Source organism: Clinocottus analis, unplaced genomic scaffold (assembly GCF_023055335.1).
Source record: "Clinocottus analis isolate CAN_PGR_092001 unplaced genomic scaffold, fCliAna1.0.p SCAF_25, whole genome shotgun sequence".
Lineage (NCBI taxonomy): Eukaryota > Metazoa > Chordata > Actinopteri > Perciformes > Cottidae > Clinocottus > Clinocottus analis.
Window position 1 is genome coordinate 788166 of NW_027175987.1, and position 27909 is coordinate 816074.

Sequence of the window (27909 nt, forward strand, 5' to 3'; positions counted from 1 at the left end):
AGCAGGTGAGAAGGTTTTCGTTGGATCGACTCCTGGGAGTTGTATCAGACTGTTAGCCTTTACCGTTTCCAGGTCTGTCAGCACGTCGGAGGAGAAAGAACTTGACACCAGCAAGAAAACTGGATCCACTCCCACCGAGTCTGTCCGGGAACAATCTTCCACTCAAATCCTGGCTGAAACCAAACCTTAAAAACAAGCCGTATGTAAAGTGCATGCTGTACTTTACCATCGCAGACAGGTTGTGGAACAATAACTGGGACATTTTTTACCAAAAGCATTCTCGCAAAAGCTGCGTCTAGACGAGCTGAGGGGTTCATCTTAAGGCCAAAGAGTGGGGCCTTCAATGACCAATCTGTCCTGGCTCGACTCGTTTGTACTTTATATGAAGGTTTGGAAACACATGACTTTGACACAATGCCTCGAGAATCTCACTCAACGTTTTCTGTGTACAGAGTCGGCCCGTTTTAGCTCATAACATCCCATCAGAGCCAGAGAGAAAGAGTCGAGGCAGAATAAACTATGATCATGGTAGAGAAAGATCAGTCTGCATGAACCACCTCACTGTGAGACATCTACCCAAGATGACATGCTCAGTGTGAGGCAGCACAGACAGATGCTGCGAGAAGATTCATTAGACGGCTCAATTTGTGACTTAACATTAGATTTTGCAGCGATGGAGAAGTGGCGCCCTCCGATGGTGGAGAAGCAGAGCGATTCGAAAAGGCGTGCTGCAAACTCTGGCACTCTCTGCTGGATGTTATGAAGTACTAACAGAGGACCTGGAACAGCTGATAATATAATATATTATGCATATGTCATGTTATGGCATCCAAATGTGCAGTAGATGTTTAGAAAAAGACAACAAGACTGCCCCTCTGTCCATCAAAGTTACACTCAAATTAACAACTGTGGTAGTGAGTAAGTTGTTTTTGGGTAGTGTATGTACATCGGCAGGTGCATTAATATTTATGTGCACATTAATGTAATGTTGCAGCTGGTAAAGGTCGGTTTATTTGAATACTAAAACAAAATACAAACCCTCTGAGGGTAAGTTCCTATTGCTTAACCTTTCTCTGCTTGAGGTGCAGGGACTCCGTCGCGCCTGCATTTAAAAGGGCCGCAACGAACGCAACACAAATCCAACTGGTGTTCACGGCTTTTCACAAAGCCTTCAAACAATTAAACATATACTTCATCTGGCTTTAAAACATGCTGCCTGTCATGGTATGGTTTCAAAACTGAAACTGTGTGAACGTCAATGCTCAGATCTGCAGCTGAGAACTGTGGTTTTTGCGGATGGAGATTGTAACGCGATTCAAAGAAACCTGCGGGCGGTTTCAGTTTGATCGACATTGCGGTGCGTCTCTATTTTCCACTTCACACGTATTCTTACTCAGCAAAGGGCCATACATGTGGTCACAGATAAGTGTTTCCCAGCAGTGAGAGGAGAACCAACATGATTTAAAAAGAGAGAATAAAAGTTTCAGAGATGCACAGCGAAGATAACCGGCGTGGGAAAAATTGATTTGTGCTAAATGATTCTGCATCACGGCAAGTAATTAAACCTATTGATGTTCGGTTTAGTTGCAGTAAAAACAAAGTGAAAAGCAGTTTGCTCTTCTCCGCATCATAGAAACTTCTCATATGTTCTTGGTAAATGGGAATAATTACATACAAATGTCTGATTGATATATTTCATTGAGCGTATTTCTTCATATATTCCTCATTTGACTTCAGACGTCATTGAACACACATGTTGCACCGCGGTCAAACAAAACACGAACAGATGAGACACGACGGCCCAACCGCCTTCTAGCCGTCAGTCAGTGATCACATGGCTTCAGAGTATAGACACTCGAACCTGCGGTTTCCTTTCTGTTACTCATTTAGGTTTTTTGGAGCAACATCACACTGACAGAAGCCCCCAACGGCCCGAAGGTCACAGCTGAAACGTGAAACAAATGATATGTTCCACTTTGGTTTATCAAACTAAAGGTCCCCTCGGCTTCAGCGGCTCGGTGGATACAAAAAAAAAAGTGTAAAAAGTCTCAACAAGAATGAAATTGCAGTGGTGACAGATGCGTGGATGCATAAAGGGAACTCGCGGCTCCTTGAAGCCCTCCTCCTGGCCCTCGGCGCAGCACCGTTGTCAGACTCGTTCACATGAAGGGAGGAAGGGAATTAAGTCTAGATTAGGCTATTATAGCAATTACCAACTTGTTGGGACCTATTGATTTAAATAGGGGCTATTAAAGTGTTCGTACCAGGAAGTTAATTAACCTTCTACAACAGACGTGTCTTTCCAAATGTAGGCTTAAGAGAAAAGGTCTTTTTAGGCCCGAAGGCATCACGGGACAGACCTAGATGATGTAATTCCAGGATTTGGCCACCAGGCAAAATGTGCTTCAAAGCCTGGCGCTCTTCCTGGAGGCCTCCTACAAAAAGGGAAACACTGAAGACGTCAAACGGAGGAGAGAAGGACTTGGTTACCGGCACAGACATGTGTGAGAACTCATCCCACGCCGATCACAAGATGTGTGTACGTGCTACAGGCCGAACCACACGTTTTATATCTGCTGTAAACAATGCTGCACTATACATGCATGCACCGCTATAAGACAATTATTGGTGGTAACCGACGCAGAGAGGATGTGGCGCTGGGGGGCTTGTCGAAGCAGACCTTAACCACAGGGTACCGTACTGAGCACACTGTGGTATTTAAAGGGCGACCTGACACCTCCAAGACAACAGGTTCAGCGCCACCAGCACGATGCACACTCTGCACGGGTTTGTGCTTTTGCATCTCCTGACATGTCTTGGACTTCACGGTAGGACTACAACGTCTAGTCGTTAGTCTCTGATCACCGGGGAGAGGGATCCTCCTCTCAACAGTCTTGTGAAAGGGTTTTTACTATCTTTATTTTGGGGGAGTTTTTGGGGGAGATGTGAGGTCTATGTGTACAGATTGTAAAGCCCTCCGAGGCAAATTGTGTATTTTTGAATTTTGGGCTCTAGAAAATAAACTGAATTCAATTGAATTGAACCTAATGCCTGTGCTAACTCGTCCTTCTTCCCCTCGTGTCTTTTCAGCGCTTGGGAGTGAGATCATAAATGGTCAAGACGTCCCGGAGAACTTAATGCTGTACATGGCCTCAGTGCAGAGCAACGGCGCTCACGCATGTGGAGGATTCCTCATCAATGAGCACTTTGTGGTCACGGCAGCGCACTGCTTGTGAGTTAACTTTCCTTGAATGATGTGATCAGAAATCCAAAGAACTTAATATAACATGCATTTTTCTCATCACTGCAGACCCAACGACCAGTCAGTCAGGAATCTCAGCGTCGTTCTTGGTACGCACAATCTCCGGAAGGTTGATAATAACGCAATGAGATACGATGTAAAGGCATGCAAGTATCCATCTTATGTGAACATCATAGAGGGGGATGACATCATGCTCCTCAAAGTGAGTAGATATTCAACCAGCCTAACGAAGCACTGTTACCGTCAAATCTAACTGAATCACTTTGTCATTCTGCGTGTGTCTCCAGCTGTCCAGGAAAGCTCAACTGGACAAAAAGGTACAACCGATTCCACTTCCAAACGCTGAGATGAAGATGAAAGACAAATCCAAGTGCCGTGTCGCAGGATGGGGTTCCACGAGAACACGCGGTGAAGCTGTTAAAGTGCTGAAAGTGGTGGGCGTGTCCATCGTGAACCTGGAGGCCTGTAAGAACAAATGGGCTCATAGAAGGACAAAACTTCCTGCCAATGTTACCTGTGCAGGTGGATATGACACAAAAAATGGATTCTGTCAGGTATGTTTTCTGTCCAGTCATGAAAAAATAAAACTTGAACGTCAATGGTTTCTCGTCTGAATGGTTTAAAATGACTCCTCCTCCGTCTCACAGGGTGATTCTGGAGGCCCTCTGGTGTGCGGCGGGAAGGCTGTTGGAGTTGTGTCTTTCAACTTGGAAAAGAACTGCGACTATCCAAATTTACCTAACGTCTATACAAACATATCCAAATACCTTCCCTGGATCAAAAAGATTCTCAAGCGAAATAATTGTTAAATGTAACGACTCAGCACACTTTCGTTGTCCTCTACTTCACTGGCTCCTCGCGTCTAGAACAGCTGTCCACCGCCACAAGGTCAGCTGACCTCTTTAACCTCTCTTTTATAAAACATGACCTTTACTTAAAAGCTGACATCCTTTCTGCCTCATCATGAGCTGGCTGATATGTCGTATATTAATGATTTTTTTCCTCCAATTTTCCAATTTTGTGTTTTTTTGCTTTTAGAGTGCTCTATAAAGAAAACTTATATACTGTATTCAAGTTTCCCTGTCGCTCTTGTTTTTATATACATAAAATGAAAATAAAACATCACTTTTCAATGTCAAATTGCTGCATTTTATTTACTGTGGTTATAGAAAATATATAGATACGTAGGGGGTTTCTTTCCAAAAGGTATTGACATGACTTTTTAGAGCAAGTTTTTAGAATATATTAGTTAAAAGGCCATGCAGCCAATCAAACTCACTACAAGACTAAAATGCAACTTTGCTGGTGTATTTTCTATAGCTGATGAAGAGCATTTTCAAAGCAAATTTGCAAAACTTTAAATGAATAAACACAACCCACAGCTGGCTTGTGTGTACTGGCAGTTCCGTTAGCTAAAACATGCGTAGGAAACATACCGCCCATGGTGTTAGCTGTTAGCCAAACACACGTAACAAATTCTTTAAACTTTCAATGCAAAAATGAAACAAAGGAAAATAAACCTTTGTTGAATCCTCAGCACAAGCCTGTTGCTTTGGTCTTAATAGATTTGCCCTCCATGAGTTTGAGCTTGTCTGCATACGTTGTATGTATATTTGTCAATGTACAGGTGGTTAAATTTGCACAAAGCCAGTATCCCCAGTCGAAAAAGATTTTGGAAGACACTTCTGGTCGAATAAAACATGAACAGACGACACAGCAAAACTGTTGCAGAGCTGTTTCATAACACTGACTGCACCGATGCTCCGACCTGAATTTGGAAACTGTGGTTTCTGTGGTTCGTCTAGTTTGAAACAAATGTGTCAGTGGGCTGTTTCAAGTTGATCCACTCAATGTTAAAGTCTCGTATTGGTATAAAACTGGAGGATGGCTTGATGTGGTGGATTAGTATTCACAGTCGAGGAGCGGAGGGGGTTCAAACGAGTGTCAGAAACCAGAGAAACAGACCAAATGAAGCTTGAATTCAACTAGGAAGGCTAACTATAGCTTCATTCTCTGGCCCTAGCTCTCTCAACTCAATCAGCTGACTGGCGGCGTTCACTCTTTCAGTTAAACCAATCAGATTCGGCCACAACCTCTGTGAGTCCATCATCTCGTTGCTGTCAAAGTTTAAAACCTGTTTCTTTATATCTTTAACAATTTAAATGTGCTTGATGACCAGTACAAGTACAAATAACACTGCTGGTTTGACTGTTTGATGATGAAGAGAATATATGAGTGCAGAGTAGCGTGTAATATGAAGTGAAATTAAATGTGAGAGGCCTCATTATACCTGTTACGATGCCTACATCAGGTCATGTCTATGCAATCCGGCTTCAATTCAACATCGGCCTCCAAAATGTCCGTACGTATGGGTCAAGTGGGTCTATTCTCCCGTCAATTTTGTTTTTCTTTTAGATCACAAAGTTTGCATTGGAAGTGGTGTACGTCTCTTTCCGACCCTGTTTTGTTCTCACGCATTGATTATAAATGAGACCCGGGGAGCGCCACCGCTGTGGCTGTGTGTGTGTGTGTGTGTGTGTGTGTGTGTAACGAATGCATTCAACAACAATCACTTATTCTTTCCCAGCAATAATCATAGAAAGATAACGCAAAATATTGCATGCATTGCAAACTTGCAAGCAGATATTGATCAAAGGATGTGGTTAAAAGTGAAGAAAAAGCAGATGATAATCAAAGCAAACTGCTGTATAAAAACGGTCTACATGCCAGCCCCAAGAAGAAAGACGGGTCCCTCGTCTCGCTGGCATCATGCTCGCTCTGCACACGTTTCTGATTGTTCATCTCCTGGCGCATCTCGGACGAAACGGTGAGATTTCCAAAGCATTATTAACATTTCTCCAACCATTTAATGTGAGTTAAAAGTCATCTTGATTTTCTTAATCTTCGCAGCAGATGGAAGTGAAATCATAAACGGGGCCAACGCCACGAAGAACTCGATGCCGTATATGGCCGCGCTGTTCAACAAGAATGGATTAGTCTGTGGAGGGTCCCTCATCCGGGACAACTTTGTGCTCACTGCTGCGCATTGTGATAAGTTGTGAGTAACATTACCTTTAAATCATGTAACTAGAAATCAATTGAAGAAAAAAAAAAGATGATATAAATGATTATTATACATTATAATTTTGCTCTGACAACTGCTCTGTTTCTCCCGTTCAGTAAACTTACAAGTGTTGTTCTTGGCACCAACAATGTACGCGGTAGTGATGGAGTGAAAATGATGATTGACAAGACTATCATACACGAACATTTTCAAACTCATGACCTAAGTGCTGGTTATGACATCATGCTCCTCAAAGTAAGTACAAATTCTCAGGTGACATCATACATTTCTTGGGTCATCGTTTGTGTTATCAGCTACATTTACCAGTATTTGTTTGTTCAAATTGAATAAAAACAATGTGTGTTATAAAATTTGTTTCAATGTTGTGTTTCTCCAGCTGCGTACGAAGGCCGAACTGGGCGACAAGATACAAACCATCAATCTTCCCACAACTGAAATTAATCCATCAGCAAAGTGCAAGGTGGCTGGATGGGGCGCGACAAAGAGTCACGGTTACGTCGTTGATGATCTGAATGTGGTGGATGTCTCCATCATCAACCTGGAGCACTGTGAGAAGGAGTGGTGGTACAGGCTTCCCAAAGGTGTGATCTGTGCAGGTGGAGAGAACACGGGAAAAGGATTCTGTCAGGTGTGTTTTCTTTTCTGTTAACGCAACATGTCACCTGGTATAGAAATGCAACAAACATCTAAATTAACACAATGAATCCTCCTCCTCCTCCTCCTCCTCACAGGGTGATTCTGGTGGTCCTCTGGTGTGCAACGAGAAGGCTGTTGGTGTTGTGTCTTTCAACGACTTCAAGAAGTGTGATTACAACACGAACACAGATGTACCCAACGTCTACACCGATGTATCAAAGTTCCTGGACTGGATCACGAGGGAAATCCAAGCTAACGAGTGAGAATCTAGCCCAGCGCACACGCTCTGTAATGTGGAGGTTTTGCAGTCAATCAGTGTGATCGAAATTCAAAATAAAAGTTTTGTTTCAAATACTGCGTTTGAGTTCCTTCTTTTCACCATGCCAGCAGCAAACACAAATTGTGTTGAAGTGAATGAAAGCAACAGTAACAATAATGGTCATTTTGAGACATTTAAAACAGTACAACTTAGAAAAGTGCATCTGCAATGACCACTGCTGTACTGTGTGATTGAATAAACACAACCCACAACTGGCTCGTGTGTCGGTCCGTTAGCTAAAACATACAAAGGAAACACACCGCCCATGGTGTTAGCTGGTAGCCAAACACACCTAACAAACTCAGCTGTGTACGCTGAGTTAACAACTAATAACTGAGTCAATAAATAAGCTCACATCTTATAACTCAGATGTTTTTGTCACTAGAAGCCCCTCGCTGCCAGCTGGGTTAAGAGTAGTGTGTGAGGAGATATAAGGCAGTCAGAGGCGGATCAAAGCAGCCAGTAAAAGATTTTCTAAGAAAGTGTGTGTCACCGCAACCACAACAGGCCCTCGAGCGTGCATTCAGCCATAAATGGGCACCTAAAATATCATGCAGTTTGTTTCAGCACAACACAAGACCAAGATTATCCGTGGAGAGACACAGACACGCACGCTAACTCAGTCATACACAAACACACAATCTCATGATCATCATAGAAGGGCGGGGGACAAAACAAATGTGTTAAAAAAAAGGAAAAGGAAACAGAGCTATTTCAACCCTTTTACAATCATAATCATGACCTCATCATTTTTTAATTGACTACATTGAAAAATACGTACGTGTGTGTGTGTGTGTGTGTGTTGGCGTCTGCTGTCAGTGTGAACATGAAAACTGTGGTTCCTGCAGTTCAGCTACTTTGCTAAAGTCAAAAATGTGTTTGTCAAGGTGATCCACACAAAAGAGCATCAATGCTGCGTCTGTGTTATTTAGTTGTTAAATTTGTAAAGACATTAAGTTGACGAAAATACGTCCGTTTAATACTTAAATACTCAACAGGCTCTGACAGGCTTAGCACAAAGTCAGGAGTTAACGTATCAGGGAAACATTGCATCGAGCAGACTGCCTGTAAATGGTCTCTTGCACACACACATTCTATCACATTCTTCTTCTTTTTCCTCTCATGTCATTCATTATTCACTTTTCAAAATGTCAGCCTGATTACAAAACTGCTGTACAATACTTACATAGATGTATATCTGCAGATTTTTTTTGTCTGGCTTATGTCTGTCTGAAGAACTCTCTCACTCAACGTGACGCCACGCAATGAAAAAAAAAATAACTCATCACGCTTTGCAAGATTTTAATTGAAACACTCGCTACCAGCTAGGAATGAACCACAACCCACATACACACAAACAAATATGGCACTTTGTGGACTTTAACTACCATTTATCCCAAAATGTTTACATTTCCAAACAAGTGTCTAGCTTTCAGTACATCAGTAGATTTTTGGCTGACACATAATGGCAGTTTGAACAGTTACATTTCCAACGCCGCCGGTTTCTTGCATCAATTATGAAGCCCTGTTTTGGAAATCTAAAAAACCACATCTTATGTAACACCACCAATGACTACAGGGCATGTTAGCAAACACACTGAAGCAACAAAGACCACAAAATAAGCAAGATATTGTCCTAAAAAACGTCCCGCTCGAGAGTAGAAGGTGTGGATTTGACCGGAGACCATGGCGACCAGTTACCTGCTACTGCTGCTCTTCGCCCTCAATGGTAAGCTGTCGATACGCAGCGAAGACATTATGAATCTGCATTTACTACAGGGCAGAAAAACCACCTGGATGAAGAAATATTGCATTGTGATTTTGTGTTTCAGGAGTGGATGGCTCTCGTATTGTTGGAGGCAGAGATGCCGCCCCGCACTCGCGACCCTACATGGCCTCGCTGCAAATCCGAGGTGGCCACACCTGTGGTGGAGTCCTGGTGAGAGAGGACTTTGTGCTCACTGCGGCCCATTGCCAGGTACGCAGGTAGGTTTAATCACAGCCACCGGTTTCATTTCACATCAATTCAGTATGAAAATCCACTTACATGGACTGTTTTTTCAATTGAATTCAGTTTATTTGAAATAGCCGAAAATCACAATTACTAAATTTGCCTCGGAGGGCTTTACTTTTTGTTTGCCAAATGTATAATAAACACTACATAATATAAACATGTGTAATAAACATGTGTGTTATTTCTTGGTCAAACTGAAGCTATAGGTGACACGCAGGTTTTCCTGGTACAGGGATGCTCTCTTTGGCAAAGTCTCTCCGAGAGGATTTTTGTACTGTACTGAAATCACTGATGTGTAGATAGGAAAACATATCCTTAAACTTAAATTGTGCAGTTAAAAGAGATTATTACCAGCTTCAAGAGCATATCTCATGTCCAGTAATCATTCAATTGTGATCTCTAGATCATACACAGTTGTGCTCGGAGCAGACTCCCTGACCGCTAATGAGCCTGCGAAACAGGAGTTCAGTGCAATCAGATCCTTCCCACATCCCAACTACGATGGACATGCAAATGACATCATGCTCCTAAAGGTGAGGACAGTTTAAATTGCACTACATCAGATGATTTTAGGCAGAATAATTCTCCTAATTACTGTTTCTAGTTTGCACAAAAGCACGTCGTTAATGTCCTCGTTCCAGCTCGACCGTCCAGCCCAACTGACGGCAGCAGTGCAGCTGATCCTGCCGAAAAGCGGCAGGCTGAATGCGTCCAGTCGGTGCATCACCACTGGCTGGGGGGATGTAGGGGACAACAACACCTTACCAAACACGCTCCAGGAAGTCAACGTGACCCTCCTGCGACAGAGGACGTGTCGTCGCAGATGGGCAACCGTTCCGATCACCAGGACTATGGTTTGCGGCACAGGGGCCCGCGTCTTTCAAGGCTTCTGTTCGGTAAGAGAGTGCCCTGGCAGGACACTGACCAAGCCATCGAACTAACCTTTGGAGGAGTTCTTCTTCTGTAAAGATCGAGAGATTGTCTTGTTAATGGCAAGATCTGTTTTTTTCCCTGGTGCCAAATGATGCCACTTCATTTTAGATGTGCAGAAAGCAGCTAATATTGAGCAAAAATGTCTATTTTAAACAAGGCGTCGCTTCTGTTAAGTGTCTTGTATTCTTTTCTCCTTCAGGGGGATTCAGGTGGCCCGTTGGTGTGCGATGGAGCTGCAGCAGGCGTCGTCTCCTTCTCTGGACGCCGATGCGGCAACCCCAGGACCCCCGACGTCTACACACGCATATCGTCCTTCAGGCAATGGATTGCATCCGTGTTGAGCAACAATTAGGCTGGTTAGATAGAATGGTGATATGTCAGCGTGCTTGATTAGGAGCTACTTTTCAAGATAAGGCCCTTTTTCATATGCAAACACAAGATGTTGTTTTATTTCCGTTTAACAACACAGTGCTTCGGTAAATGACATGAGATGATAAATTGTGTTTTTGTTACTTTTGTTTTTTTGCAAAACGCTGAGAAATAAAAAACATGGAAAAAGTGGAAAAAGAAAGGTGAATTACAAAAAAAAAGTGACATACAGCAACACCACCATAAAACCATGAATTATGTCTTAACAACTTTGGAGAACATTTTATTTTATGACTTCTATTTTGTTTATGTTTGCATATGTCAGAGGTGGTTGGGAGGCAAGTCATTCTTACAGCATACATGTAACATTTAATAAATGACAGAGTCTGAACAGCTGAGCAGGTGTATAACTCCAGCCTGGGTGGAGTCTGTTTAGTTAGCAGGGGGATTGATATCATGCCCACTTATAGGCAGTAACTTGTAAACTGCAACCGGAATGTGCAACTTTAATTATAGTGTAACTGATAACGTGACATACTTTTGATGGCTTCCTTCTTTAAAGTCCATGAAGCCATAGAAATATCAACATGATAATTGCTCAACAAAGATTTGCTTAAGTTACACCCATTCAGGTTACTCACGGTTTGCTGTGCAGCGGTGTAGTCCAGTACGTAGATGACACGGATGAATGAAGTGTGTGTGTGGGTGTGTGTACGCTGCAAAAACAAGCATAAAGCAATTTACTTTGTCAAATATACGAGTGACTCAACCTCTTTAAAACACGTTGACAAACTAGTCCGGCTGTTTGTTCCGCGGCTGCATGCCTCGCGCCCTCAGCTGGTACTAAAACCAATGACGTCATCAGCGGGTGCCAATTTATTAACACCATATTACCTCGGTCATACCAACAACAGCCTAACGTTATACTTGTATTCATATAAAGACATTTTTGCTTATCCTTTTTGTCTCCTCTATTATTTATAATATAGGCTCAGGAGATAGTGATGCATTGAATTTATGTATTTTAACACATTTAAATGCAATGTTTATTGTAAGATTTAATTTGGAACAAAGTATGAATACTTTGCTGTTAAACATCTGTGACAGCAGGGGGCCCAGATATTCCAAATCGTGTGCACATCACTAAATGCTTGCCGAGTGGTGAACGGGACTCCCATGCAGCAATGCATGGTAGTGATATGCAATTCGGAATGCATATTATCTTAAATTTCAGATTATAGGTCAATGCATCACCTAAGAAAGCCCTCGCGTGCTCCAATTTGCAACTGCATTTGCAAGGTTGAATCATGCAAATATAGTTTGTGCATCCTAGCGTATTCAAGATGTGTAATTCCCTCTGCAGCAGTGGTGCAGACTAGAGATGAAATGTGTCGCGAGCTCCGTGGTGTTGTGTCTGCTTATTTTCTGAAACTAAAGATGCAAAATGTCGTCATGGGCAGTACATAATAAAACAAAGAGTGAACTGGAAAACATAATCACGAGAACGTTACATGTATTTCTAATGTCGCTTCCACACCTATCTTGCGCTGTCTGCCCCTTTAAGTCAAATTCAAGGAAACTCTGGCGTCACAGAAAATCCCGGCCTCACTTTGCCTGTTGTGGTCGCCTCGGGTTGTGAACGTTTGCATGTCAATCACACGCACTGACGCCGTAATTACGCTATTTCCGAAAACACTCGAACGCAGCATGCAGCACTGTCTGCAACACCTGTGTAACTTCGGTCGTTAAAAGTCCACGACCACCGTCGACGAAAACTCAAACTCCCGGCGTCCACTGCGCGCGTGTTCGCGTCCGTCTCCGCGGTCGTGGTGACCGAGGGCTCGTCGGGAACTCGAGTCTCGTCTCCTGCATCTCCCATTTTCCACAGGTTTCGCGAGATTTACGCAGGCGGGTTTTGTGTGTGGCAGCATTTCTCTGCCAGACGAACTGAACAATACTGACATGACATCTGCGTAAAGGTAACGAAGACATTATCCGAGGCTGTTAACGCCCAGTCGTTGCCGGTGTTGGTTACCTGTCGGCCGGGGACACCGAAGAGCGCGTGTAGCTCCAGCTAGCCGCCTCCACTTCTCTTACAGTAACATCTGCATTGAGGTGGAAGCTAGGACAGACGAGTGGCATTGATAACCTACAGTGTGAGGTGTAGGTGTGTTGGATTTAGTCCAGCACAGGTGGTATGACGGCATGCCTCAGCGCGCAGTTTATCGGACTCGCCTCATCATATGTTACATGTATGTTGCTAATGTATAAGTTGTTTCCACTGTAATGCACCCGGCTAACGTCACATACTGTACATTCGTCAGATACAGTGAAATGGCTGACACAACTTCAAGAGAACGTGTCAAGCGTATTTATTTTTTTCCTGTGGCTTTTTAAATCCTTTTTAACTGAGGCCGTGTCATGCACAATATGACAAAACGTGCACAGACGTTACAAACAGTGACCTCCGTGGCCGTGTAGTTAAAGTAAATAACCAGGAAGTTGTTCCATCGGGCTAATCTATTGGCTGCTGGGGGTGTCAGTCTCGGGTCTCTTCAGACAGGCCAGCCTCTCAGCAGAAGCAGAGGCCTTCCTCATGCTGTACTGGAACAGTGCATGTGAAGTTTGGCAGCTGTCCTGATCACTCACACAATAACTGAACCTTGCCCTGTCTTTTCTCTGAACCAGTAGCCTTTGACTCTCTGGAGGCATGTCCAAGAAAAGGGGCAGGTATGTGGAAACAAAGCTACTGTGCATGTCATCACGTGATGCCGTGAATGGTGGTTTTTGAGCAGAATGTAATAGTATATTACATACTATGATGTCACAAACATGGTTTACATACAGCACTGAAAATAACCAATATTTACATCTGCTTCATATAATGGCAGCCGCTGACCTGTGTATTCACGTTGTATTACCAGAAAGCGGAGTAGCGGGGAGCTGAGTGACACGTTGACCCCGGATCCCAACAGCATTCTGGGAGTCCGCATTCAGCACAACTGGCGCGAGAAGGGGAACCAGAGCAAGTGGAAGGGAACGGTGCTCGACCGGCTCAGCGTGAACCCTTCTCTGTTCATGGTGAAGTACGACGGCTTCGACTGCGTGTACGGCATCGAGCTGTTCAAGGACGAGAGGGTGTCGAGCCTGCAGGTCCTGTCGGAGAAAGTCGGTGAGTTACCGAGCCGTTCTTTTTCGTTTGTTTTTTTTTGCAGCAGCAGCAGCATTTGGATTACGGATGCTCACTTTCATATTGCATCTCCTCTGCGGCTGTGTCTCCGTAGTGAACAACAAGATTAAGATACCTCCGGGGGCGGAGGAGCTGGTGGGCAAAGCTGTGGAGCATCTGTTTGAAAAGGAGGATGGAGAGAAGAATGAGTGGCGAGGAATGGTCCTCTCCAGAGCGCCAATCATGACCAACTGGTATTATATCACTTATGAAAAGGACCCCGTACTTTATATGTACCAGCTGTGGGACGACTACGCTGACGGAGACCTCAGGATTCTGCCTGAAGCAGGTACTGCTGATTTGTGTGTGTGTATGACGAAGACAGATTGATACCTCCATAAAGCTTTATTGAATACTTTTGCCCTGTAGCGTCAAAGATGACCTCAAGGACCTGCCATGTGACCATTTTGGAAAATGGATTTTTTTTTTTTTTTCCGCTTAGGAGACATGTTAAATCTTTTTTGATATGGATACCATGTGAGTTCTCCAGCAGTCATGGTCGGTGATTGAAGTCTGTATTCATCACAAGTCTACATGCAGAGGGTCTGACTCCCAGAAGCAAACTGAGCACTTAGACACAGATACTCTTGATGTCACACTGTCAAGAATTTAAGTTTTCCAAAAAAGTAAGAGCTTGGCGTTAAAGCAGATGCATGGTTTTCTTGGGTGGAATGAGATAGTTCTGCTCAAGATGTTGGCGCATTAAAGCCAAGACTCTAATCAGTGTTTTCACCAAACAGCTGTTTCTGGAGCTGCTCCAGAGGTAATGGCTATGTTTAAACATCCTCAAACGGCTGCATCTAATTTGAGGATGTTCTATTGACTTTGGCACACATCCTCAGGAACACTTAATCAAGTTTTAATTCAGATAGTGGGACTTCTTTGTGTAATGTCAGGATACTGAAGCATTACGCAAGATACTAAGGCCTGTAAAAACTCATGTATTGTAATTTCAGTCTGTTAAAGATTTCAGTCTGTTTAAGATTCGTTGTCCGTGATAATTTTCAGTTAACAGATTACAAGCGTGACTAATGCATAATTTAAAAAAGTAAATATATATATATTCAGCATTCTTACATTTGTCTGGAAAGTCTTGACAATTATGGAGAGTGTTTTTTATGATGTATTGACGTAATGGTGATATTGAAAAACAAAAAAAAGAGAGCGAGAGGAAGCACATTATACGATTTGAGAAGTAAGATTTCCAAAAGTGCTATTTAAAGAACCCCACAGAACCTTTTGGTTTCAATACTTTTCATGCATGTTTTTCTCAGAAACCGACCCGGACAACATTATTTTTTTACCCGCTTTTGAGATACTCGTTAGTCAGCAGTGCAAGAGCATTTCCATCTGACTCGGGCTTCAATGTGACTTGTTTTTAATGTTTCACTCCTCAGAAAACAAACACCTGTTGCCCGCAGACAGGAAGCCAGGAGAAGAGACGGAGAGCCTGGTGGGGAAACAGGTAGAGTATGTTACTGACAAGGGCGTGAAGAGAACAGGCCTGGTCATCTACCAGGTCCCGGCCAAGCCCTCCGTCTACTACATCAAATATGATGATGACTTTCATATCCATGTCTATGACCTGGTGAAAACCACCTAGACATAGTGGACACCCTCCAGCCTCCCTCCATCTGCTTCTGTTCCACCCGCCGTTCCGATCCGTTTTTCCAAAAGAGAAAAAGAGAAAAAAACATGTTAGGGTTGAATAGTTATTATGCTTTATTGTTCAGCAGAAAAGTGCAATCTGTTTTCCATATGCACAGCAGAACTGTAGCACCGCTATGCTTGGCTATATTTCGAGGAGATTGGATCGTTTTAATGTCGCTGTTCTACTTTATACCTTGATGTTTGGACAGTTCAAGATTGCACTGCCCAACAGCTGCGAAGTGCAGTTGTTACTGCATTTGTATTGCTGTCCTTGAGATACTCTGATTTGTCCTTAAAGTATTATCTTAATTAAAGTATGACTCAAAAAGCTGCTCAAAACATATTCTTTTGAGACTTTTCTTTGGATCATCCAACTAGCCAGTAAGCCTGATATAAACTATGTTTGGGATGGATACCCTCCACTGAGGCGTTTCTTGAATTAACGGCTGATAGATTTGTGTATTGTATTTATCTAACCTTCTCACATTTTAGGAATGAATGAAAAGATTGCAAAATCACCTGAGTGGGTCCCCAATATTTACAAAGGCCTTTTAGATGAATAACGCTCATGTAGAAATATACTCCTGCACCATATTTAGCATCGTATCGGATCCTTTGCACTGGTGATGAAGACGCAGTTTGCTAAATTCTCATTTCAATTTGATCCCACACAAATCATAAAAGTGCCTTCCGGCTTGTCATTTTTGCAATATTGTACATACCGCATCTCTGACTACCTGCGTATATGAAGGCTGCCGTTTGGGTTTCATTCAGAAGTGACAAGTCACTGACAGCTTGAGGAAAGTTTTGCAACCATGTAGTTTATATCAGTGATGTGTTTTGCTCTCAATGCCGTATGAAAATGTACTTTAAATATTACACACATCTTCATTGGTTGTATAAGCTCACTGTTGATCTTGTGGGGGAGCACTTTATTGTATAAAGTTTACATGTTTAGGTTATGGTACGCTATATAGTTCCCCCCTCCAAAAAATGCTTTTTTTTCCTTAAGAGCAAATGTGGCAGAATAAATGCTTTCACGCATGAAGAAAAAAAAAAGAAAAAAAAGTGTTGCAATACATTTAGATGAAAGTATTTAATATGTGCAACTTGTGTAAAATGCCTTGTAATGTTGCCTGTTGTGATTACTCTCATTTATATGAATATCTCATTAAAACCACCAGCTTTTAGTGAAAGGGTCGTTTATTTACATAAATTATAAACTTAATATTTACCCAGTATACTCAACAGACAAACAAGTTTGTTGACAGCAACTATCTAGCTCTGGTTCTAGCCGTTACAACTTTGTCTCTTTGTCTTGCAAACATCACACGTATGATTGCGGTTTTGGTTTCCTCTCAACTTCGTCACTCGTCGCTGAATTGGTTTTTGCCTTCTCGGTCTTCTCCAAGTGGCTCAGTGTGATCCTCAGTAAACCGGTCAGTCGGTATGCTGTTACTGTGTAATCTCAACAGTGGAAACTTTATTTTGACAGTGGAGAAGTGACAACGTGTGGCAGAATCGGTACGGTTTGTTAAACCCCCATTAAAAAAAAAGGAAAAAAAAAAAGAAAAGAGGTTTGCACTGTACATCACCGCTAGTGGTGCTGTGTGGAGTTTCTGTGTCGTGTAGAGTGGTGTTACAAATGACTGTACACAAGTCGTTTTCATGCATTAAATCACTTCCTGTTCTGAAGTTGTAGCAGCATCAACAGGCAATTTGTGTCATTGTTATTCTGCCATGAGTAATAAAGAGTTTTGCACATTTGCTTGATCTTGTTCTTTGAACACGCTGCCTCGATTCACGTTCACTTTCCCTCAATAAATCAAACTAAAGACTGGACGTGTTTTAAGATGGATGTATTATTTAGTCACACATGATGAAACTGCATATAAATATACACAACAGGCACTCTCTTCATGGGTAGTTTAGGAACAAAGGGGAGTGAAATACTGTATATTAGATATGACTGAGCAAAATAATACGGTGGTATACACAAAAGGACAACATTTTCAAAATAAATTTAGCTTCCGAGCATTATGTACAATATAATGCCAATATTATTTAGAGACCCCCAGTACCCGTTCAACACACTGCACTGCATGCAGCTAAATATCACACAACTTCTTTTTGTCTAACTTTTCTGTCATGTTGGGGTGTTTCTTCTTTCTTGCGGAAGGAGAAGAAATGTAATTTCTTAAGTGCAAAACTCAAAAAGATTGATAAATGTCAGGTTGTCCAGAGAGTTCCTGTTCACTTAGCGAGGTCTTTCAGGTACTGCAAAGCCTGATTTGTGTATTTAGTTGCATTTGTTGGAGCCTCCGAAAGAGATGAAATTGACTGCCGCACCCCTGAAATGAAAAATAAAAAAAAATCAATGAGTTGTGTTTGAGGCGTCGTATTACTGATGCTGAAATTGATTACCGCCAAACAAGACCACTGCATAGGACAAGTAAGGTGCATAATCACAATTTGAAACCCAAGCACAAAACACAAACTCATGACATTACCAAATGAGTGACCTTTCTTTGTTCTTAAAAATGGAAAAGAAACAAGCCTTTCATTCAGTTCTCACCAGAGTTCCACGCCTGAACCGGGGAGAATTCAACTTTAGGCATGGTTGGAAGCTGAGTCTGAGGACAGGAGAAGAGGAGGCCCCATTAGTTTGAAACAATGCAGTGCTTTGTATCAATGAAATATAGCAACATAACAAAAAACAGTTCAGAAAGATATCGAAGAAAAATGTGAATATATCATTTTGGCTGATCACTCTTCACCCACAATACTATAATAGTGTGCGATGCCTACCGGTGGCAATGATGATGGAGGGCAGACAGTTACCCCAGAATCACACGGGAATAGAAACATAAAACATTGTGAATTATAACTGGGATATTTTGTAGAAACGATAATTATTGTATTAATATACTATCACTGAGGTTACATAAATACATCCTCTGTTTATTGGCATTTTGGGACAGACATTACTGGGCAAAATGATGATTCTTATTATCAAAAGTAAAATGCTATTTTACTAAAAAGGCGTGTTCTTTATATTCTACCGAAGAAAGAAACAATCTCTTTGTCTTCAGGCTGGGATACTGCCTCTTCATACTGAAATAGACATGTTATTGTTAGAGAAAAAAAGTGTAATTTGTCCAGTTTGTGATTAGGGATAAATAGATAGTGAGTATTGTTTGTTTCTTTTACTGTCCTTGTAATGGAAATGGCAGGATATTTTGTGAGTGAGCTGCAGGATATGAATGTCTCACTTCATCTGAAATCATTGTTTAATAAAAAAATAAAAGAGCACTTCAATTTGAAGACTAAATGTATTGAATCCATGGGAGCGCAGTGACAACTATATATATATATATATATATATATATATATATATATATATATATATATATATATATATATATATATGTGTGTGTGTGTGTGTGTGTGTGTGTGTGTGTGTTATCACTTGTACTGATCTTTGTCCAGCACTGCTGGAAGGTTTTCACTATCATACTGTAAAGACATTATTTATGGTATAGGTCTATTATAACTGTTATAATTATAACAGTAGGACGATTAAATAAAACCATTCTGTTATGTATTGTATTAATCGTCAAAACCTTTGTCAGGGCAGGGGTGTATGTGACAGTTTGCCTACTGAATGGTTGTTTTGGAAAGATATATACACACACACGCACGCACACACACGCACACCCATTTGCCTGTCAAATGCTCCTTCCTTCTGTTTCCTTATGCCTACTAGGCCTATCCAGCTTCCCATCGTGGATCAGAACTGCCCCTTAACAGTGCACTTGTATCTGTTGCATTACCTCCATGCCGAAGTACTTCATCCACTCCTCCATGGCGGGGGGTATGACAGCCTTGGCCTTCTGCAGGGCGACGGAGCCCTGCTCGCCGCTTCCCAACAGACCAGAGTCCCAGGCGACGTACACAGCTCCTCCTGCAATGGTCACCTTGGTGGCCACTCTGGAAGAAAGAAAAAGAGATAACAGAGGCGTTTAGGCTCCAATACCAGACAGCCATCGTCCTCCTCCGTGTCCAGCTATACACGTGTCAAAACCGATAGAACAAACACGCGAGTGTCAATCGATGCCAGTTATCAGTTATTTTTAGCTAGGTTAGCTTGTAACGTTAGCCATTCGTAAACTATTGACGTTGCAGTAAAAGAACGAAGAAACTTGATGTAAATTGGGCAAAATTCTGTGTGTATACGACATTATGAAATACGATAGTTATTAAGCCAACTAGTTATGCCACCGGTAGACACGGGGTTATAAGATGACAGCTGAAAAGCTCTCGGGCAACCCGACAGTAACGTGAAGCGTATCCTTAGCTAACATGCTAACAGTGCAGCTCGCTGCAGCAGCAATGACTTCAAGGGAAATGAAGGCTCCGAGTAAAAATAAAATACTAACTTCACAACGGGCAAAATCTTTGCCGCCATGGTTCACAGCGACGTGTTTTTCCTCTAACCAACGTTACTGTTATTCCAGGTAGGCCGAGCGAAGGCTGGACGGCTCAGGCTTTACTGAAGGGCAACCCTGCTACAAAACCTCTGCGCCTGCGCATATAGTTGTGTTAATAAAGTTTTTTCAAACGCTAACGCGAACGATATTTAAGAGCCGCAGATTCGCCCTTCTCATTTGTTTTTCATTCTTTTGATTAAAATCAAAATCTCGACAATCTACGTAAAAATAAAAGATTTTTTTTTTAAATTAAAAAAAATGTATTTAAGTATTTTCTGTCTGAGAAGCAGACAAGCCAGATTTATGGGGTCTTACAAATTGCGTTTCAAGGTAGACTTTGGTTATCTGTAACAAGGTCCATGAGGAAGGCTGCCAAAAGCATTGAGGAAGGCTCACATAATTTCTATAAGAAAGCCTGGAGAGGCTCCTTTTAAGGCATACAGGTCAATATCTCTTACATGAAATATTTGTAAAACTATAGACGGACCAGTTAATAAAGGAAATACATATTTTATAGTGTAGGGAGGACTCCTACCAAACAATCAAAGTATGTTTAAGAGAGGTTAGGCTTTCAGAATAATTTCAACTTGTTGAAAAGGGGTATGATTTTAGAAGGAGAGAGGGACTTCTGATTCACAATATTTACTTAGTTTCTATTACGTACTGTGGAAGTTCTTCTTAAACATTTTAAACTCTATGTTTCTTTTTTTAATTATGTTTCTTTGTAATTTACCTTTTCTATCTTTGTAGATTAAAACCAATATCTATATTTACCCTACAATGATTGTGATTCTGTTTTGCACTGGTGTCATATATATTACATAATATTGAAGTTGATATCTTATCTTCTGTTATCTTACAGTTAATTGGTAATAAGTACAGGAGGAACTTCAAAGGATTAAATAACACTTTTCAAGTAAGGATAACAACTATGAGTAGTGGAAAGTGGGACATTAATCTTTTCAAAGACGTTTTTTTTTACCTAAATTGTGTGGGAAGCCACGAGTTCAAACATTTGAGATAAAACCCTTAACGGTTCTGCAGAGAAAAACAATGCAGTAGTTTTCATTTGGAAGAGAGTTATCCTTGACATGAGTCGACAGAGAATAATTGTTTGACTCCAACATGAAATGCTTACATTATCACTATATTGGAAGAGAAGAAAAGATGAGTTCACCTTCAACAGAATCAGACTATATGGTAATTGACATGTAATAACAGGACATCATCCAATTGGTTAGCAGTACCCGCCCACAGGCGGTCAAAAGCATGGCCAGATTCATGTGTTCAATAAAGCCTTTATCCGAACAACACGCCCCCTTTACACACGCTAAGAGGAATGCGTGCACGGGGGAGATAAATATTACCCGCGCAGGCAGCTGTGGAAAGTGGAATTGTCGCTGACACAAAAAATAACTTGACCAACAAGTTCACAAAAATGGGAACTTTCACTAAAATCCTCTTAACTGCGACGTGTGTTGCTTTCCTGGCTGTCAAGTGGACTGCACCCCGTTTTGATCCAGGTAAGACACACACACACACACACACACACACACACACACACACACACAGTAGACTTATCTAAAGTTTGTGTAATGTCATGTTGACTGGAAAGGTTAACACGACCAACACGTCTAGTTTGCGAGGTTTGCTTCAAAAAAAGAAAAGAAAAATGCATTGGCTTGCTGCTGTTACATAATAAAGTCCATATACGGAAAAGTTTTTTTTTTTTATAGAAATTACTTCCAGGCTCGATATTCCAATTAATTCCTGTGCATCAACGGCTGACCTATAAAGTGGTGCTTTTTTATGCTTTTATTTATTCCCGACGTGATTTTTGTCTCGCACTGTGTTGCACCCATGACGTGGGTTGTTTGTTTATCATCGTATTCTTTGAAGGAAACGCAAGATAGAAGTACACACGTATACGCCACACGGTGGGAGCATTAACGTAAAGACGTACGTATATAAAGTGCATGGTGACCAGAAGCAGGTGCGCGTGACGGACGGGACTCGACCAACCGGTTTCCGGTAACCTGCACTCGGTGACCTGCACTCAGGCTTCCGTATTGTTTAAACCGGTTGGACGCGTGATCGGGACAAAAGGATTTCGACACCTCTGAGCTCTGCTCCCAGTCTCTAGCTATTTATATGTCGTCTAAAAACCTTTGCATCTGTGTAAGCTTTTGTGAATGTTTTATATACGCTTTTATTTATGCTTTATGTATTTGCATTCATCAGATGTTATTCCCTTTGACTGTCTCTGCCTCCCCTGTGCCCGTGACCTTTTGCGTTATTATAATTTGATCTGCCTTGTTTGTTTTTTTTAAATGTCTTTTTATCATTGAAAGTGGCGACGCACTGTTTATTCTGTTGAAAGTTTCTTTAAACCTCTCTGTGAAATGTTTTTTGTCGTTGTGATATTTCAAATAAGAGTACATATTATAGTTGTGTCAGCAAATTAGCTTGATGAAACACCGTGCAGTGGCAGATTATCTGTGAGCGCTTATCCTCTTTGGGGTAAACAGAGTCGATCCCAGGTGACGTAAGATGAAGGCAGGGTGCACCCTGACAAGTCGTCAGGTTATCACATGACACATAGTGAAAGAGACAACCATGCACATACAGACAAATTAGAGTCAACAATTAACCAAACCTGCATGTCCCCAGACAGCCAAAGCCCACATAAACTGTCTGATCAGTTCTTCGAAAGTGCTCTCCACTACACCTCCACCGTAGAGAACATTAACTGGCCAATTTAGCAGATTTAGCAGAATTTACTGTGTTTTTTTTCTTCTCTTAAAACAAAAAAGAGATGTTAAGTAAGTCCGTTGTCTGCTAATGTGCATTCAACCTTTCCAGAACCGTTTGGATGCATCTCTCTAATGCAACCTTAATGCGTCTATTTAACGCAAAATCTTCCACAACCCAATACATTGAACATTAGAAGGAGTCCATTGGTTGAAGTGCTACTGGAATCTGCACCCTACCTAAAGAAATTGAATCTGTACGTAGCTCAAGGTAATCTGATAGGCAGACATTAAGACGTTTACAAAAATATGACCCACGTCCAATTTACAACATGGTGACCATACCATTTGTAATCACAGTATCGATATTGTATTGATGAACCGCACAGTGCCGTCTTGAATGTGGACCGTGCAAACCCGTCATGCGACAGCGGCGGGACGTTCGCCCCAAATACTTGTGTATGAATTTAAAGCTCCCCGGGGCAGAAATTACGAGAGTAATTAGTGATAATCTGACACGCTTTCCGCTTGTGACCGAGCATTCCTCTTCGCTGTGAGGAAGCAGTGTACGGTCCAGTGTCCGCAAACCATAAAATCACCTCGCTTGAGTCAACGGGCTAGTGTGCGTTCAACAATTGCGACATTGTGTCAAACTACCACGGCTGATAACACGGCTTGATGTAGATACTCTCAATTAAGATTAGATTACATGTATTGCCCTTTGCATGATAACAGTCCACATCCTCTTCATGCAGATGCACGATCCTGGAAACTCAGGAGACTCGTGCTTCCTTCTTAAAATTCTTAAAAAGTGCAGGACGAAGCTATATCTCCGGGCTCAGTGTCATCGTGTAATGTTTAAAGAGCCCTTTTGGTGTTTTAAAAGCCCTTTCCGCTGAAAACAGCCGGTCGAGGACTTTGATCGTGTTTGTTGCTGATGTTCACATTCAACCTGATGCACCACCTGAACATTTTAGTTTCGGCACACTTTTCTTCATGTTAAGAAGTGGAACTGGAATACAACAGCAGGCGTTGCGCAACCGCGTGCTGCAGGACGACAATAAAGGACCCTTGAGTCTTTATGTTCAAGATAGAACGGGCTCGTGGGTTTACAGATTACACACGTCAGGACAAAAGTTCAAAGCCATCGAAACACTTTCAAAACTCGATATAATTATTTGAAATCCCCACACAGAAATGAATATTCACCAAGTTGATATGAAAAACAAGTTGTCGCTGTCGCGGTGGCACTCAAATGAACATGTTTCTTCATTTCAATCAACCCAATTGTGTTTCTTTCTCCTTCCAGAATCTCTCAGAGGTGCGAGGGTATTGGTGACCGGGGCCAGTACGGGCATTGGTGAACAGATGGCGTACCACTATGCCAGATTTGGGGCCCAGATTGTAATTACAGCGAGGAGGGAGAAAGTGTTACAGCAGGTCAGCGAACTCAACATTTTGAAAATGGACTTTGAAGCAAAGCAGCGTGTATATACCAATAAGAGCTAATAGTTCATCATATAGCGAGACAGTCCAGACAGATGACATCATGCTTGCGGTTAATAACACACAATCTTTTGTTTCCTTTATCCTCTTCTCTGCTACTCTACTGGATCCCTCCGGTCTCATCGCTGCTTGTAGGTGGCAGAGAAATGTCTGCGTTTGGGAGCCCAGAAAGCTCTCTACATAGCGGCGGACATGGCCAGCGAGTCCGATCCCAACAAAGCCGTGGACTTTGCCATGGAAAACCTCGGCGGGTTGGATTACCTGGTCCTCAACCACATCGGCCCGAGCCCCTTCAGCATGTGGGAGGGAGACGTGGATCACACCAGGTGGCTGATGAAGGTACAGCGCCGCCCTTTTGAAGGTCTGTCGGCAACATGGGAACGAGGGGAATGCACTGATCCTGTGTGTGTGTGTGTGTGTGTGTGTGTGCGCTTTCCAAAGGTCAACTTCTTCAGCTACACTCAGATGGCTTGGAGAGCTTTGGCTTCCCTCGAGCAGAGTAAAGGAGCTCTGGTGATTGTTTCATCGCTTTTAGGTAAGTCTGCCACATCGTGTTTACGCACGTTGATGAAGGCAAACTGTGAAACGTATGCGGTCGAATGTCGTTTTCACCCAGCGGTGACAAACAATGTCGGGTTTTGGCTTCATTATTGAAATGATTATATTATTGGTAATATATCAATACGCTGTATAGCCCTTTTTCATATGAAAGGGCTTCTAAACGACAATCAAAAAAATACTTTAAGACCAGACTAGTTGACAAAAACATGTTCAAAGCTCATTCTTGACCAGCAGTTCAACGACTCAACATTCAGGAGCGGTTCTGGATCTTTTGATCTCATCACGTGGTCGTGCAGCAGCGAGCTTTGTTCAAATTTTCATTTCTTTCTTCGGACTTTAAAGAACAGAGTCTCCTTTAGGATTCCTCAGAGTGCTCAGAGAAAGATATACGCACACTTTTATATGACGGACTGAACAATGCTGAAGAACATCGTGTGATAGGATCACGAGATCCAGCGATAGCTACGACATGGACCTTGTCGTGGGACGTTTTGTAGAATGATGACAGGCTATTCAGTATTTTCCTGATGCGTTAATAAAATAACATAATCTTCTATTAGTCCCACAGACTAATAGAGGATCGACCCTTGCTGTATACCTCACCCCACACACTCCTCCCAGCCGTCACAGCTGTGTGACCATGGTGCCCACACTGTCACGAACTGTAAATATTATAAATGATTTGAGAAAACAAAAAGTGATTCAAGAGAGAAGAAGCCACAGGGGTCTATAATATGCATGTCAGACTGATTTCAGCACAGAACACTTGGTATGAAGATAAAGAAGCTAAAGCCTACAGATTACAGCGTTAATGTGAACCTTTCTGGCATTTGAAACATGAACCAATTCAATTAAGGAACATAACGGTTCCTGTAAAGCCGGTTACCATCATTAACAGCACAGACTTTCAGTAGCTAGCGTAGCATAGAAGTGCTCCCTAGGTGTTGGTGTGATTGTACACTGCTAATGTTGGCTCCACAGGTTCATTACGGAGGAACACGACGTTTAATAAACTCACATCTCCTCCCAAATCAACAAAAGCAGCAATTGAATGAAGACAAATCTGAAATGACTGCATTAAAGTCTGCGTAGCAGAGCCAGTTAGTCGTCTGACCCAGGTCGGAGCTGGCTGATGTTACTCTGTGATTGGCTGGTCTGCGTTTGAGGGCGGGACTTGCACCACGCAACCATAAGAAGGATTTGAGCTTCCTTAGATGAGTTGTGCATCCACCAGTAAAGTGTGTCCTTACTTGTAAACATTTTGGACTGAAATGTAAACTGATTTCCAATTTGTAATCATGAACTTATCCACAATATATTAAACCTGTGAATGTCATAAATTAAGGGACAAAAGAGGCAACAATAGGTTATATGTCTGACATCCAACTGCTTCACAGGTAAAATGCCCAGTCCCTTCGTGGTGCCGTATTCCTCAACAAAATTTGCCTTGAACGGTTTCTTCGGAGCCCTTCACCACGAGCTGGCAATGAAGAAAAGCAACGTGTCCATCTCCATATGCACGCTGGGGCTCATTGACACGGACTCGGCGATGGATAAAGTCAGGTCAGTCAAGTCCTAATGCAAAGTGTCTCGCCGATGCAAAGTCTTCGGCATCGTGTTGCCGACTGCTTTTCACAGTGGTTGACGGCGGTGTTTTTCGGTCTCCTGCAGGGGATACACCAACGTACCGGCCTACCCCTCCGCAGACGCAGCGCTGAACATCATCATGACGGGAGCCACGAGACAGCCGGAGCTCTTCTACCCGTGGTTCACCCACATCGTGACTCTGAGCAAAGACTGGTTCCCTTCCATCACAAACTATGTCATCCAGAACTCGTACACCTACACCCCATGAGCAATGTTGATCCTGTGTTTTATGGAGTACTCGTGGAAAGAAAACACCCAACATGTTTGCATCTGTGGCTTCGTCCTAAATCACTAAAGTTAGCATAAGATAACACCTCATTTATATATTTATTCATGATATTTAAGACAACTTGAAAACTGTAAGGAATCAGGAGAAGTGTCATAGTGGCTACACTTTTCTTTCTTTTTCTTTTTCTTTTTTTTTACCTCATTCACCTTTAGTGTCTTTTAAAATGTATGGAATTATGTATTGCATATCTTTAAAGGACTGTTTCTCATACTTGAATCTCCACTATAGTAGCACTTGCACAGACCAAACTTTCCAGTTTTATTCCTGTCTTTGTTCTGAAGGTTTTTAAAGTGAGGTTTGTTCATATATTCATTCACGGCCCGATTTCTACAACGTCATATTCCTGAAAACGAGGAGAGAATCGCGAGTGAATACAAAGACATATCCAATTGATTCTAATATGTCAACAAAATAAAACAAGATTTTCTAACCTGCCTTTATCCAATGATTGTGATGCAAATATACAAAAAGCATTTAGTCACACAGACTTATACAAATCAAACACACTCAACACCTTGAGAATCGTGGGTCAGCATCAAGTAGTACTGTAAATGTCCACATGATGGCAGTAGTGCCAAAGTAGTGAAGTCACATTACTTTGTCCTTTCTTTGTGGAAAAGAAGAAAAGAAAAAAATCCTCAGTAGCCGACTATCTTGCATTTGATGGTGTTGTGGTAAATTGGTTTGAAATCATTCTTTATCTTTCTCCCAGTATTCACAGATTGACTCATCTGTTTTTTATTGTTTTTTTGTGTGTGTGTGTTTTTTTTTAAACCCCCATCACCATATCAATCCTCACCTTTAATCCCTTTCCTGTCTTCACTGTTCTCCTCACCCTGGTTTCCACTCCATCTCCATTCTTCTCTATCTCACTCGGCTCCCTCTTCTCCAAAGTCGGCCACAGTGGGCGTCGCAGACTTCCTACGGAGCGGGACTTTCTCTTTGTGTCTTTTGTTCATCATCCCCCCAAAAGCACCGCAGGCTTCCTGCGAAGCTGTTGGCTCAATCCATCCTGGTGGTCTTTGCTTCATTGTAATACACCCCAGAGGTTGTACCCTGCTGATAAAGTGGTTTTCCACTGTATACCCAGAGTGAGTTGTCATTGTGGAACCCAAATGGCTCGCCCCCCCCAAAAAAAAAAATGATAGTGCCATTCTGAAAAGTTGAGA

The 27909-nt window shown here is 42.1% G+C and overlaps 4 protein-coding genes across 5 annotated transcripts; 3 read left to right on the plus strand and 1 right to left on the minus strand.

Moving 5' to 3' along the window:
* The first annotated feature begins 2770 nt into the window (after positions 1 to 2770).
* On the plus strand, positions 2771 to 10722 carry LOC137794388 (transmembrane protease serine 9). Its single transcript, XM_068591107.1, has 14 exons — positions 2771 to 2828; positions 3091 to 3232; positions 3311 to 3464; positions 3550 to 3816; positions 3910 to 4066; positions 6173 to 6320; positions 6443 to 6581; positions 6724 to 6975; positions 7079 to 7195; positions 8986 to 9031; positions 9135 to 9288; positions 9720 to 9849; positions 9958 to 10212; positions 10449 to 10722. Exons 1-14 carry the CDS (start codon positions 2771 to 2773, stop codon positions 10599 to 10601), a joined length of 2172 nt encoding a protein of 723 aa, XP_068447208.1. The 3' UTR covers positions 10602 to 10722.
* Positions 10723 to 12268: 1546 nt separating this feature from the next.
* Positions 12269 to 17264, plus strand: LOC137794447 (spindlin-1-like). Of its 2 annotated transcripts, none has more exons than XM_068591205.1 (5): positions 12269 to 12597; positions 13310 to 13348; positions 13543 to 13790; positions 13903 to 14136; positions 15245 to 17264. In XM_068591205.1, exons 2-5 carry the CDS (start codon positions 13329 to 13331, stop codon positions 15448 to 15450), a joined length of 708 nt encoding a protein of 235 aa, XP_068447306.1. In that variant the 5' UTR covers positions 12269 to 12597; positions 13310 to 13328; the 3' UTR covers positions 15451 to 17264. The 2 variants fall into 2 exon arrangements, with proteins under 2 accessions (XP_068447306.1, XP_068447305.1); XM_068591204.1 differs by having other exon boundaries at positions 12270 to 12597; positions 13307 to 13348.
* micos13 (mitochondrial contact site and cristae organizing system subunit 13) lies at positions 16669 to 20074 on the minus strand. The gene is made up of 4 exons (XM_068591206.1): positions 19937 to 20074; positions 19331 to 19487; positions 18073 to 18130; positions 16669 to 17848 (listed from the first exon to the last, which is right to left on the minus strand). The coding sequence occupies exons 1-4, from the start codon at positions 19963 to 19965 to the stop codon at positions 17751 to 17753; spliced, it is 342 nt and encodes a 113-aa protein (XP_068447307.1). The 5' UTR covers positions 19966 to 20074; the 3' UTR covers positions 16669 to 17750.
* Positions 20075 to 21403: 1329 nt separating this feature from the next.
* Positions 21404 to 27116, plus strand: hsd11b1la (hydroxysteroid (11-beta) dehydrogenase 1-like a). Its single transcript, XM_068591555.1, has 6 exons — positions 21404 to 21510; positions 24047 to 24177; positions 24379 to 24582; positions 24685 to 24778; positions 26202 to 26367; positions 26476 to 27116. The coding sequence occupies exons 1-6, from the start codon at positions 21426 to 21428 to the stop codon at positions 26657 to 26659; spliced, it is 864 nt and encodes a 287-aa protein (XP_068447656.1). The 5' UTR covers positions 21404 to 21425; the 3' UTR covers positions 26660 to 27116.
* Positions 27117 to 27909: the final 793 nt, after the last annotated feature.

Bases quoted from the DNA above. Each gene is read 5' to 3' on its own strand.
- LOC137794447 (XM_068591205.1), top strand. From the start codon at position 13,329: ATGTCCAAGAAAAGGGGCAG. The intron at 13,791-13,902 runs GTGAGTTACCGA...GTGTCTCCGTAG, and splicing joins GGTCCTGTCGGAGAAAGTCG to TGAACAACAAGATTAAGATA. The intron at 14,137-15,244 runs GTACTGCTGATT...TTCACTCCTCAG, and splicing joins CAGGATTCTGCCTGAAGCAG to AAAACAAACACCTGTTGCCC.
- hsd11b1la (XM_068591555.1), top strand. From the start codon at position 21,426: ATGGGAACTTTCACTAAAATCCTCTTAACTGCGACGTGTGTTGCTTTC. The intron at 21,511-24,046 runs GTAAGACACACA...TTCTCCTTCCAG, and splicing joins TGCACCCCGTTTTGATCCAG to AATCTCTCAGAGGTGCGAGG. The intron at 24,779-26,201 runs GTAAGTCTGCCA...ACTGCTTCACAG, and splicing joins GATTGTTTCATCGCTTTTAG to GTAAAATGCCCAGTCCCTTC.
- LOC137794388 (XM_068591107.1), top strand. From the start codon at position 2,771: ATGCACACTCTGCACGGGTTTGTGCTTTTGCATCTCCTGACATGTCTT. The intron at 3,233-3,310 runs GTGAGTTAACTT...TCATCACTGCAG, and splicing joins GTCACGGCAGCGCACTGCTT to ACCCAACGACCAGTCAGTCA. The intron at 10,213-10,448 runs GTAAGAGAGTGC...TTTCTCCTTCAG, and splicing joins TCTTTCAAGGCTTCTGTTCG to GGGGATTCAGGTGGCCCGTT.
- micos13 (XM_068591206.1), bottom strand. From the start codon at position 19,965: ATGGCGGCAAAGATTTTGCCCGTTGTGAA. The intron at 19,488-19,936 runs GTTAGTATTTTA...TCTTTCTTCCAG, and splicing joins AAGATTTTGCCCGTTGTGAA to AGTGGCCACCAAGGTGACCA. The intron at 17,849-18,072 runs GTGAGAACTGAA...TTTTCATTTCAG, and splicing joins GGTTCAGGCGTGGAACTCTG to GGGTGCGGCAGTCAATTTCA.